At 40.6% G+C, this 12,826-nt stretch overlaps 1 protein-coding gene across 1 annotated transcript in view; it reads right to left on the minus strand.

Moving 5' to 3' along the window:
* The window catches only part of fer1l6 (fer-1 like family member 6), a 25,237-nt gene that overhangs the window by 2,493 nt on the left and 9,918 nt on the right, over window positions 1-12,826 (minus strand). The window contains exons 19-41 of the mRNA XM_034885501.1: window positions 12,536-12,723; window positions 12,264-12,435; window positions 11,832-11,956; window positions 11,206-11,340; window positions 10,928-11,077; window positions 10,717-10,824; window positions 10,275-10,337; window positions 9,010-9,108; window positions 8,598-8,823; window positions 8,100-8,236; window positions 7,857-7,979; window positions 7,723-7,765; window positions 6,209-6,253; window positions 5,536-5,633; window positions 4,968-5,096; window positions 4,742-4,876; window positions 3,770-3,897; window positions 3,502-3,672; window positions 2,847-3,001; window positions 2,444-2,586; window positions 1,602-1,690; window positions 1,392-1,490; window positions 1,112-1,232 (exon numbers count right to left, since the gene is read on the minus strand). Coding sequence (XP_034741392.1) covers window positions 1,112-1,232; window positions 1,392-1,490; window positions 1,602-1,690; window positions 2,444-2,586; window positions 2,847-3,001; window positions 3,502-3,672; window positions 3,770-3,897; window positions 4,742-4,876; window positions 4,968-5,096; window positions 5,536-5,633; window positions 6,209-6,253; window positions 7,723-7,765; window positions 7,857-7,979; window positions 8,100-8,236; window positions 8,598-8,823; window positions 9,010-9,108; window positions 10,275-10,337; window positions 10,717-10,824; window positions 10,928-11,077; window positions 11,206-11,340; window positions 11,832-11,956; window positions 12,264-12,435; window positions 12,536-12,723 — 2,882 coding nt within the window. The remainder of the gene's footprint in view (window positions 1-1,111; window positions 1,233-1,391; window positions 1,491-1,601; window positions 1,691-2,443; window positions 2,587-2,846; window positions 3,002-3,501; window positions 3,673-3,769; window positions 3,898-4,741; window positions 4,877-4,967; window positions 5,097-5,535; window positions 5,634-6,208; window positions 6,254-7,722; window positions 7,766-7,856; window positions 7,980-8,099; window positions 8,237-8,597; window positions 8,824-9,009; window positions 9,109-10,274; window positions 10,338-10,716; window positions 10,825-10,927; window positions 11,078-11,205; window positions 11,341-11,831; window positions 11,957-12,263; window positions 12,436-12,535; window positions 12,724-12,826) is intronic.

Genomic DNA, 12,826 nt, shown 5'->3' on the forward strand with positions numbered 1-12,826 from the left:
ATAGTGAAAAAGTCAGAAGAAAATCACAGTGTCGAAAAGACTAATGAAAAAGTCATAGTTATATAGAAAGTGATAAAAATCATAGTAAAATATGTAAAAAAAAGTCATAAAAAATCATGGTTTAGTATGTCTAAAACAGTCATTGTATAGTATGTCGTAAAAATTCATAGTATAGTGTGTCGAAAAAAGTCATAGTATAGTATGTTAAAAAAAAGTCATAGGATAGTATGTTAAAAAAAGTCATAGGATAGTATGTTAAAAAAAGTCAAAGGATAGTATGTTAAAAAAAGTCATAGGATAGTATGTCAAAAAAAGTCAAAGGATAGTATGTTAAAAAAGTCATAGGATAGTATGTTAAAAAAAGTCATAGGATAGTATGTTGCAAAAAGTCCCAGTTTGGGTCGACCCAGCAGATAGATCCTAACTTCAGTGATCACCTGGTATTCCCTCCAGCGCCACCATGAGGTTGACATTTCAGATAATTTGAGGCTACCAGGATGATTATCTTTGTATCCATCTACAATGAAGAATGTGTTTTTCATCCACACCTGGGTATCTTTAATTAATTATGCCATAATAGTGCTGTTTCGGGCTTGAGAAATCTGTTCAGGAGTGAAAATGTTTGGTAACCATGTTGACTGTAGCTCATCATCATCTCTTAAGATGGTAAAAGAAATCTTTCCAATGTCTTTACCTCTAAACACAATGTATCCATTGATGGTATTGCCTCAAAATCTTGGAGCTAAAATATGTGTTAATAATAAAAATTAATGTATTGAATTCAAAATATAATATAATAATATAATATGCACTTTCTAGTATAAATTTGAATTCCGGAAAAAGTGGCTGGTAAAATTGGGCATCTACCAGCCACTTTGGCTTGTGGGGAAAAAGTTAATATCCCAACCTGCCCTGATAATAAGCTTTTTTTATATTGACGAACATCCTATTTGTAATTCACGGCACAAATCAAATAGGATAAAGAAAATGATTTGTCTTTCGTCAACTACCGGACTTATTTTTTCCGAAATAAGGTCCCATGGTGGTAGACCAGAAGGGGAGGGATGTTTACGAGGTGAGGCTCTGCGTCTGACTGTCCATTGGTCAGTACCTTCTCAGCAGGCAGGTAGCTGAGAGGGAACACAAAGCGCCAGTTGAAGTTTCCTTCCCCAGTCAGAGAGTTGTAGTGGACGTCTGTCTCCTGTCGGTCATCCTCTAAACCTTTCAACCAGCTACAGAGAAAGATCAACAATAGAAGTTCTTACATATTTTCTATATACATTAAAAGGAAAGACATTTATGACCAAGAAAAGATAGGCTGTTTAGATTTAACAAAACAAATCCATCACATATCTGCCTTTGAAGAGTAAGAAAAAAAAGCTTGTAGTTACGCCTTGATGTAGATATCACTGGACTGTTGACCGGTCAGGAAGTTGCTGTCCTCCAGAATCACATCCTCTGTGTTCCAGATTATGACACGTAGCTCGTACCTGAAGACACATACACAAACACACACACATTGGGGGTGTTAGTTTTACTTTCCAAAACACATATATTGTTTCATCACAACTTAAACATTTAGGTGCTGAGAAAGATCTCACCCTTTTGGTGTTCGAGGTGAAATGTCCACTGAAGGTCCGGGATGAGGTAAGTCCATGGGAAACATGTCTACCCACATCTGGACCTGACCCTACACACACACACACACACACACACACACACACACACACACACACACACACACACACACACACACACACACACACACACACGCACACACATACACACACACACAAACATACACACACACACACACACACACAAACACACAAACAAATGAGAAGTAGCATTACACTAAGCATGGATCATGATCTAGTTGTGCTCCTCCAGCTAATGTTAGACTTCCAGAAATAGCTTCTGGCCTTAAAAGTAGAGTATTTAAGTAGTTAGTTAAAAGTGATGAGTTTACTGTTCTCAAAATATGTTTTTGGATTGTTTATTGGTGTGAGGATAAGGCACTTGCCAACAGAAGACATTTTTAAATATCCTTTTTTTTGCACCAGATTACATTTGTTGAAAGTTATATGTCATACAGGGTACATATACTTCACATGCATTTGTGATTCTTTAATTGCACTCTGTAAATCTTTCAACCTAAAAAAAACACATACAAATGTAATAGTATTGTGCTTTTATTCTGAAAGATTGAGGCTGGTGAAGCAGATTAAAGGCATACAAAGGCCAAATTACTTCTTCTTGTCTGCAGAAAACTATATTTTGGTTTTAATCCATATTACAGTTAGGAAAGGGAAGTTTGGAGTCCCTTGCTGGAGCTGCTGCCCCCGCAACTTGATACCAGATGAGCAAGCAAAGATGGATGGATGGATATTACAGTTGAAGAACCGTGTACCTTGTTAGAAAATGTTAAAATACTATAAAATACCTGGTCCATGCCGGGCCGAGCCTTGTTGAAAAGAGTTCTGGTCTCAATGTGTTCTGGTACCAGCTTGCATCCCACAGCTGGGATCTCCACCCAGCGGTGCAGGATCTTCAGAGACAAGTGCTCATAGGACTCCAATGGCTGGTCTGAGACATTTTTCAGATAAGGAATACAAATTACGTAAAATATTTTCATTCATTTAAAATATGTCCTCATAGGATAAGTTATAATTGTTGAGAGATGGTGTACATTAACAAACTCTTAAAAAGTTTTTGCTCACAACTACCATTATAGTGTGTTATTAACCATATAGGCCTACATGTTTTTATAGTGCTTATAAATGCTAAATGCAGGGGGTTAAAGTCTCATCTCAGACCAACAGCAATATGTAGGGTCCAGTTTTTACCTTCATGCATGAAGAGCGTCTTGCCAACAAAAACTTTGTCAGCCACTGTGATGCGTCCGGGTCTGAATTGAGGGTCGTCCAGACCGTTCTCTCTGCACAGCTTAGTCAGCAGCTCCGACGGCTTCAGACAGTCTCTCCAGGCGTTATAACCGTCACTAACACACAAACAGAGAAGAACAGAGGAGGCATAGCAACCTGTATTAGAGTGGTTATTATACAGAGCGTAAGGTCTTAATAAAAGTGTTCTCCGTTGCAGCCCTTCTTAGTTTAAGTTGTTTGTTCAGATGACAAACAGGGTTTAATGTCATACAAAAAAAAATGAAAAAGATTGACTTGTGTGTGAGGATTGAGGGAAGATGTGTACGCAAAATTTGCCAGAAGTGGATACTTTACTTAGATAAAAACTAAGAACACTGGCTCACAGCGTATTCATTTAAAGATAAGGCAGCTACTTGTGATGTGCAATTTTATTTTTCTGTTTGCTATTATTTGTTTTCTATGTAATTAACACTCAAATGAACGTGACCGTGTACAGTTGTGATATAAAACATAATTCATTACAACATGAAATGACAAAAACAATATATAAACAAGAGCACAGAGACAAGAGAAGTAAGAGTTAATCAACCCGGCTGGGTGAAACTTCCAGACTTACAGACTGTACTCAGTAGGGAGGCCACAGGTGGCTCTGTGTCGGCTGTAGAATCGGTTCTCCAGGTCGATGCGAGTCTCTCCTATCAGGTCGTCCCCTCCAACCATGTCATAGTCATAGATCAACACTGACAGCAGTGACTCGTGAGGAAATGTTGCTTGCATCTCAAAAGATCTGGAAGCAGGAAAAAAGGAAGAAGTTATAGGTCGTGTCCCAAAACTTGAAAATACTTTAAAACAAAGGGATAAACTGTAGTCAGTCAGCAACATACCTTCCAAACACAGGATTCAGCTGTTTAGGGATGTATTTGTCTCTGTCTTTGATTTCGTTTTTGCCGAGTTGAATAACAATGTAAGGGTCCGACTTCCCATCCGGATCAGCTGGGTGCAGGTTAGACGCCTGAAGAGGGAGGAGATAACTTTAACACGTTGGTATAGTTTAGTTTCATAAAAGCAAGGATTCTGTTTTTGAGCCACATGTATGGCATTGGCATGTTTGCCCTGTGTTTCTGTGTGTTTCCATGACTTTTCCCTGGCTTTGTTGGGGACAACGTTGACAGAGCTGCATGTTAGGTATCACACTGCAGTCTGTCAAACAAGGGTTTAAAAAAAGCACCATCCACCAATGAACTCACAAGCCAAATATTCACTAGCCATTTGGCTGGTGGACAAAAAAATTCACTTTGAACCCTGAATTAAATCGGTGCCCTACTCAAGAGCATCTTGGCAGTGCCCAGGAGGTAAACTGGCATCTCTCCGGCTACCAGTCCACACTCCATACTTTGGTCCAAACCGGGACTTGAAGCAGCAATGCAGGTTCAACTAGAAATGCAGGTCATTTTTGATGACCTCTCATTTTAATGATGATTACAATTGTTTTTAGAAGCCCACAGACCTGCAGGAGGATTCACCCACTTTTGTAGGTAAATGCAATGTTTGATACAACAAGCAGAAAGAAAAGAGGGTAAAAAAAAAAAATCAACTTATTTGTTCTTTTGTTTTTGATGTGCACATTTTTTACACATCCTTCAGTTCTTTCTAGGTGTTAGCCATAAAGTTATTTTACTTCTTTGCTGGGGAATAAGTAAAATTATGAATTTTAATTTCAAATATTCCTTAATGAAGCCGAGTTGCGGATTATGGACAGTTGTTCTGAGATGCTCGTGCATTTAGTCTAAATGCCCCAAAACATCCATAGACTACACTGTACATTTCTAAAATGGATCAATAAAATGTAGACGCACAGAGACAATGTAAACCCGTATGAGGACTTGGACCGGTTTGTTGGGAGGGATTCCTCTGTTGACTCTGAAGTCCCCAATGTCTGCGTCTTCGTCCCTATCCTCGTTCTCAGTCAGCTTATACAGGCAGAATCGCCCCTGCAGACAAGATTATGCACATAGTGGATTGGAAGAATAGTGAAGATAGGTGATTTGTTGCCAGAGAAGTCATTCAACTTTATTGTCTCACCTTAAATTTGCCCACAAATCTCTCCTCCGTCGCGCCCTCTTCCTCATTGGCTTTCCCTCTGAACAGCTCATATGTGTTCACCCAATCATCAAAAGGGCCAAACTCTGCCTCCAGCTCCTTGTTGTAAAGCTGCAGAAAGATTGCCAGTATCAATGCATGTACTATTCCCAAGATACATTGTTTGATTAAAAAAATTAGCACATATTTGTAAAGAGACACCAAACTTGTCTGCAGAATCCTGACAATATCTATTCATGTGAAATTCCACTTGTTGTTAGAAAAAAAAAACATTATAGTTCATGCTTTTTGCATGCTGATATGAGGTAAGGGGGGATTTCCCTGATAACACACACTCTATTAAATAATGACAATGAAAACATACATTGTCCCACCAATCAATCACCAATCAAGCTTAGTCAGTCTACACACTGTGTTACCACCATGCTTTCAGGAGTGTTAGGAACTTAATGTGTGCTATGAAGTATGTTTTAATTCTAAGCATCTACAGTAGTTTGTCAGTGTGTGTGCTGTGATCATATTGGACTTGCAGTGTTTGGGAATGGTGTACCTTGAGTGTGGCTAATTTATTAGGCAGATCAGTGCTTGGCTCCAGGGTTCCTTTTCCTTTCTGTTTCTTCTTCTTGTCCCCATCGGAGACGCTACCGACTGTTAGAACACACAAGACAAGAGACTTCCAGCAGCAACACACTGACACAAGGCACCGTTAGATGGAGGAACGGCAGGGAACAAACTACATTCAGTCATTTTTTTAGTAACTTAAGTTAGTCTCCTTCATCTTCGTCAAAAGAAATGTAAACAAGAACCAGATCCTTGATAGCCATGGCACACCAATTAAGCATGCACAACAAACACAGGCAAACACAGATGTTTGTTGATGTGCATTGACTGAATGTCCATGTTTGGAATTGTATAGAGATGTTTTGGTCGGATTATACAATGTTCTATCCACGTTTGTCCATGTTTAACAATGGTAGCTGCAGGGCAGATCATGCAGTGACAGAACCACACATCCAGTACATCAACAGTGTAATACTTTAAAAAGAGCCATATCACAGATCTACATACAGACAGGTACCACACAAACCAGCAAGTTACAGTCAGTCCCCAGAGCTTCCAGTTGTCAGTAAACAATAAGCAGAAGATTTCCTTCAAGAAAGTAATGATTAACAAAGGCTAAAACTGGCTTGAGAACTTTTTTAGCTGCGTGTCTTTGTCCTTACCCATGGAGTCTATTCCATCGCTGAGCAAGCTCTGGTATGGCAAAGCTGCAATACACAACAATGTGTGTGTGGGTCACAGGGCAATGTTATGGGGTAACCCTTCCTGAGACAACTTTAATCGCATGTTTATTTGATGGTGTTTTTCCATTACATGGTATGTGCTTGACTCAACTCTACCTGATATTAGCTAACAGGTACTTTTTTTAGGATCACCTTGGTCAAGGTTCCAAGCGAGCTGAGGCGACACCAAAAGGTGACATGAAAACCTGCAGACTACCGACTTGTCGGAGAGAATTGTCTCTAATCACTGCGTTATCATTGGTAGCGACAGACGGGGGTGTCCTGAACCATCCGCCATTTTAAAAACGTTTAGCCAAAGATAGATTTAAACTGATAGTTTTAGCGGTAAAAGCAACATGTTCAAAAGATGTTTTGCAAGGATCTGTTCTCTCTGAAACACCTAAACAATAAGAACACAGCTAAGGCTCTTCTTCACCCCCACTTTTTGGGGAAATTCATTCACTTATTTTCATTTACACTTACCACCTTTAAGGGTACTGTTTCTGATGTCAGACAACTGATAAAGCACAAAATTGTTTTTTATGCCAAATCAGATCACTATTTTATGTTTGCAAAGTCATGTGACAAAATATACAAAAATACAGGTTAATGACAAGAGGGTCTAAACAGAGATATTTAACATGGATGACGTTCCCCTCTAGTGCGTCTGAGTGTCCCAATAGGGGGCAAAAAAAGGACATTCAGGACAAAGGGGGGAATACCCAATTGAAGGTGTTAAGTGATGCGTTAAATATTCTTGCATATTAGTGTCTATTAGACATCCGTCCCACCTCAGTTAATAGGGAAACAATCCACTAAAATGGGATTTAATTCAACAAAACACAACTAATAACCCTTCCCACCAAAATGATCAGACATATTCAGGTATTTCAAACACGGGAAAACATGCTAAAAATAAGTGATAGAGTCCTTTCCCATTGCCAGTAGACAGGTATGCCTTTCTTTTCTTTTTTTTCTGGGGACCTCATGTCCGTCATCACAAATGTAAAATAGGATTAATAAACCTTAGAATGCAAGATGGAGGCCAGTGAAAATGTTACCAAGGTAACTTCTTTTTTTAGAACTATTACTTTATCAGTTTTTTTTTTCAAACTCAGTGCTGATGTTCAGCGGCTACATCATGCACTCCGCGTTTCTTATTATTTACGTGCCATTATCACGGAAATTCAGCTTGCATCAGTGCATCGTGCCGGAAAAGGTGTCCACTTGGGTGTCATGTTTCTATCACTGCCGATCAGACCTGGAGATAATAAATACCTGTGACTACTGCATAGTCATTTGTGCCAGAAATGAATGCCAATTGTAACTTTTTCCACTAAAGACAAAAGCCTAGTTAGTAGGTTCGTTTGTCCAGTGGGATAGGAGCTCAAGTGTCACAGAGCACCTTCAACATGACTGACAAAGGTGTAACGGCACATGAGACTAGTTCTTACCGCTCTCAAAGAGCTGGGGGAAAGGAGAGCTGTCCTGTTGGGCCTGGAACACATACAAGAGCACACATGTTAACATGTTCTTGTGGAGAAAGAAAAATTGTCATAGACAAACAAAACTGAACAATCAGAGCTACCTGTTTCTCTGCAGACGCGTAGTATTTGGACCACCAGTCGATGACACTCTCAGCTGAGTCGTCAGCGATGGTCCGCTTCCTTCGCTTGGTGGAACGACCACGAGTGCTCATTGTCGTGCTGTCCTGGATTCAAAATATATAAACAACATGCACATGCAAAGATTATTTAGACAGCGATATATGTGATCCATAAGAATATACCCTTGTTGCTTATGTAGGTATAGTATATGCTGTGACTTTCACCTTTTTCTTGCTGGTTTCTTGCTTTGGTTTGGGTGGGTCTGGAGGTGTAGGTGGGGCTTCATCCTCCACAGTGATCAGGCAGTCTTCATTTGTTAGTGCTTCAGCTAAACTGGTCTCTGCAGCGTATTGGGATGATTCTATTGGACAAGTGACAAAGGTAAATCTTCCTATCGTACGAGATCAACTGAGCCTACTGGATAGTTCGGGAAATCAATCAATCTTAATTATCTTCTCTGTCATCATCAGGCCTGGCTCACCTGGTAGAGCGTGTGCCCATATATAAAGGCTTACTCATTGACGCATTTTTGCAGCCAAAAACATGTTTTTTTCAAGTAAAAAAGGGTTGTCTTTTAATATAAAAAACAACATTTAAAAGTGGTTTTGAGTGTGGCAAAAAAAATCATTCAATGTTACTAGAGTTTTTTTTCTTTGCTCTCCAATAGTCACATATTATAATAAGATAAAAATGTTTGTGTAGCTCCTCCGTTGATTTATTACCCTGAGTGCTGTCTGGATCCGGTGTTAGGTCCGGTCCGGGGGTATATGTGACTTTGGGTGGTTTGTGTGTCTGTATGGGAGCAGGCAAGGCTGGGGGTGGGATGTATTTGAAGGCCTTGAGGTTGTTGATAATGTGGTTTCCGACCAACGTGCTGCGACCAAACGCCCGCCAATCAACAACAGTGATGCTGAGAGGAGGGTGGAGGTGTTCGTTCTCTGGTAACTCCTGAAGGACGGCAGAAGAGAGGATTACTTGTATGTTATACGAAGAAAGACCATTTATTAGCTAATACATTGATTGATTCCTGTGGATACGTCGTAACATATCACTTCATGGCCAAAGGCATGTTGACACCTGAACATCTTTAAAAAAAAACAACAACATGGGGTATAAATGCTCTGTTGGTCTTACTAGCTCAATGAAATCAACCAGCGTGGTGAAGTTTGGGTTGGACTTGTACTTCTGAATGACGGAGGAACGCAATGTTTTCCCTGCACACTCTATGAAGACCTAGAGAAAGAAAAAAGGTAATAGTTATATAATTTTATTTCACAAGGGTCTCAACATCGGTTTTTCGTCATGTCTGTCTTTCAAAGTTTCTAGCTTTTTCTTCTAATATGTAAATTAAAGTAAAGTATTTTAAGGTTGTACCAGAATAGGTTTACATAGTATAATTTTTAAAGAACACTATATTTTTGTTGTACCCCACATTGCCGCGGATCCTCTTTTCACCCTATGTGTTTAGGTTTCTGTTTGGCAACACCGTGAGGAATCTCACTTCTTTACAATCTTTTAGGGAGGTGCACATGCACAGTAGCTGGTAGCTGTTTCTACAACTACATTAGTACAAGGCAGGATTAGCTAGCGCTAGCATGCTACGGTTAGCCACCTCGTTTCAGCTAGTTACGTAGAAAGCCGCGCAGATTTTGAACAGCCCCCCGGAGACTGAAGACAGAGTACATTCAGAAACCGTTCTCTCACTCAAAACAGCATGGAGAGTTTTTTTCCAAGTTTGTATGCGTGTTGAAGCACCAGAGATACAAAATAACACCCCAAATCCCAGGAAAAATGATTGTTTTCATAATATGGGTACTTTAAAAGGTTTTTGGGGGGAGTTTGTCATTATCCAAATCAAGGGTCTAGGGATAGAGGGTGCCTTATGCTGTAAACTTCTTCATGCTAATCTGTAATTTGGGATTTGGGCTGTTTAAAACTTATATGCGTAGCCTTTTTAAATTTATGTTACATTCAAGCCTTTGCCAAATGAGTTAGTACAAGGCTAATTAAGACTATCAGCTCCACACGGCTCTCTGAGTTTTTGGGTATGGCTATGTTTGGATGATTGTGTCGTCCGGTTACTTTTGCGCACAAAAGCTTGAGTGAAGATAATTACCCACTAAGAGTAATTAAGAGTTCATTGTGTTTTTTAATCCTCTGTCTCCTATTTGGCTGCTACTAGCTGTTACCTTTCTTTTACCATTACTTAGAATTTCTAATAGGGGGGTTGACAGAAACTACGCACTATAGCTTTAATTAAACTAAATTAAAACATCTTGACTTGACACTACTATGTTTTAGTCGTGCAGTCAGAAAGGAGCACATAGTCTACCTGGCTAAGTTAAGACAAAACAGCTGTCTGTGTGTGTGTGTGTGTGTGTGTGTATGTGTGTGAGTACCTGTGGGCGATCAACAGACAGGAACTGAACCTTCTTCAGCTCCCTCAGACCCCAGAACAACACCTAGTGGACAGAACACATACATAAACGTTTGTTAGAGCTAAGAGCTGGTGTTGGATTTTCAAACCAAAAGGGTTATGTATTTGATATGTAAAAAACATAAACAAAAAAAATTCATCAATCCCATGTCATAACATTGCTGCTGGGTTAAAACTAACCTGTCAGCTTGTTAATAATAAAATGGCAGAGGAACTTTAACGATGAATAAGTGTGGAGAGTTGCCCAATGACAAAAAAACTCAGCTACAGTAGTTTTTAAGTAGTGTCCTAAAACAAACACACACACACACATACACACACACACACACACACACACACACACACACACACACACACACACACACACACACACACACACACACACGAGGGAAGCAAATAAATACCTCCAGCCTGTAGGTGCTGAGAACTGGTCTGATGTTGGCAGGAACCGTGAAGATGCCTCCTTCCTGTTCCTCTAACGCCGGCAGACTCTGCTCACCAAACTCTTGGATCTACACGTTCATCACAATGATACTTCTTCATTATCATTGCTACAGTCTCCATTATTGTCTTATTCTGCATTGTCAAGATGGAAACTATAGGCTATTGACGAACCTGCAGCAGTTCAAAAGCAGCCAGCAGGTCTCCTCCTGTCTGGCTGCCGTAGTGCAGGGGGCTGTACTGCAGAGTTGGAGGTGCGTAAGGGTCAGAGGACAATCGCACCTCTGGCACCGTCACTGTGGCTCCCAGATACTCCGCCTTGCTCTGCATGCGGCAGGCGGGTATGAGATCCAGAGAGAGGGTCACAAGTTTAGAGTCAGTAGTAAGCAGCAAATTCATGCTTGAAGCATTACGTGTTTGATTTGTCAATGGATCCTTCTACGTGGCATTACCAGCGCGTCGTCGTCATACACCTCGATGACAATGCGTGGGGGCTCCTGCAGGATGTGCTGCAGATCTCCACTCAGCACCAGGGGGCTCATTGTCAAACACTGATTCCATGTCGGACTGAGAGTCTGGCTTATTATCTGATACCAGCAAACACACACACACACACACAGTCACAGTCAGTCACACACACAAACACACACACACACACACACACACACACACACACAAATAAACATAGACCTGGACTATGACAGCTCAAATCCTACACACAGTAAGATGCAATTACGCTGGATTGCAAGTGTATTTACAACCCATTGACAAAGCACTTATTGAACAATAACTGCTAACAAGACCATTACTTAGTAATCATTAAGTTATCAAATAACTATTACTCAAGTCCCATCTCAAAAAGAAAGTTTGCAACAGCTGACTGGCAACCATCTGTACACCCGTTTTTCTACATTTGAATGCTGCATGTTTAGGTTATTCCTTTGTTATTATTCCGTTATTAGTGTGTGGGTGTACATTAAGGTCACAAGCTGCTGTTTAACCAAAGTGCAGTTCTAGGACAAACAGCTTGATGGTCAGCAATCCCAGAGAAGTTATGGGAACGCAAACAATCACTTACTTGGGTGGTCTGGCTGTGTGACAGAAAGGTGACTCGAGCAAAAGGGTCGGACAGGCCGGAGGTGTCTGCAGCGATGAGACCACGAGCCTGATACATGTGGCACCTCAACTGGAATTGATTCTGCTCTGGAGACACAGATTCCCAATATATAACATGTAGTTGAGGGTGACTTTAAAGCATCAGTTTAAAACAAGACATTTGAGGATGTGTTTGAGGGCTTTGGGAAACAGTGACCAGGGGGACAATAATCAACAGATTAATCGACAATGACAATAATCGTTAGTTGCAGCCCTAGTTTTGTCGACATTGTCTGTTTCTAGTCAGTGGTCACAAAGAAGCAAACAAATGTTAACATCTGCCATTTGCTACGTGTGAAGTTCAAAGACAAAAAGGCAAAAAAGTAACCAGAGAAAAGTGTGACCTGCTTCTCACCTCTGCATTGCAGGCTTGTTGGAGGGCAGTTAGCGTCAACGCCACCGGTGGCCGAAATGAACCCAGAAGGCAGATCGTCCAGCATGTGGACAGACTCTGAACAGGTTCCATACCACAGATAGACATCCAGCTTTGCTTGGACCGACAAGCCTACAACACGCTTTCCCGGAGGCTGCACATATTCAAACACACAGGTATTTTTCTGTCTGACGTCCTACGTTAAAGTTATTTTGTCTCCGTGTGTGTGTGTGTGTATGTATGTGTGTGTTTACCTTTAGAAACAGTGTTATTATCTTGCCACAGTGGATTCCTCGGGCCTCCCGGCTGCTAGAGTACAGCAGGTCTCTGGTACGCACCCGAGAGTATGCAACACGCTTGTTGTTGCTTAGCAACCACACAAATACATCAGGCACTGTGTGCTGGGGCTGTAGAATGTGAAGGCGTGCACATGTGTGTAAGAAAAGTGCAATGCAAAAAATCAAAACAATGAATTCTTACAAAAGAATTGTTAGGATGTACATGAAAAACACACCATACACACACACACACACACACACACACAC

This window comes from Etheostoma cragini, chromosome 11, assembly GCF_013103735.1.
Source record: "Etheostoma cragini isolate CJK2018 chromosome 11, CSU_Ecrag_1.0, whole genome shotgun sequence".
In the NCBI taxonomy this organism is placed as follows: domain Eukaryota; kingdom Metazoa; phylum Chordata; class Actinopteri; order Perciformes; family Percidae; genus Etheostoma; species Etheostoma cragini.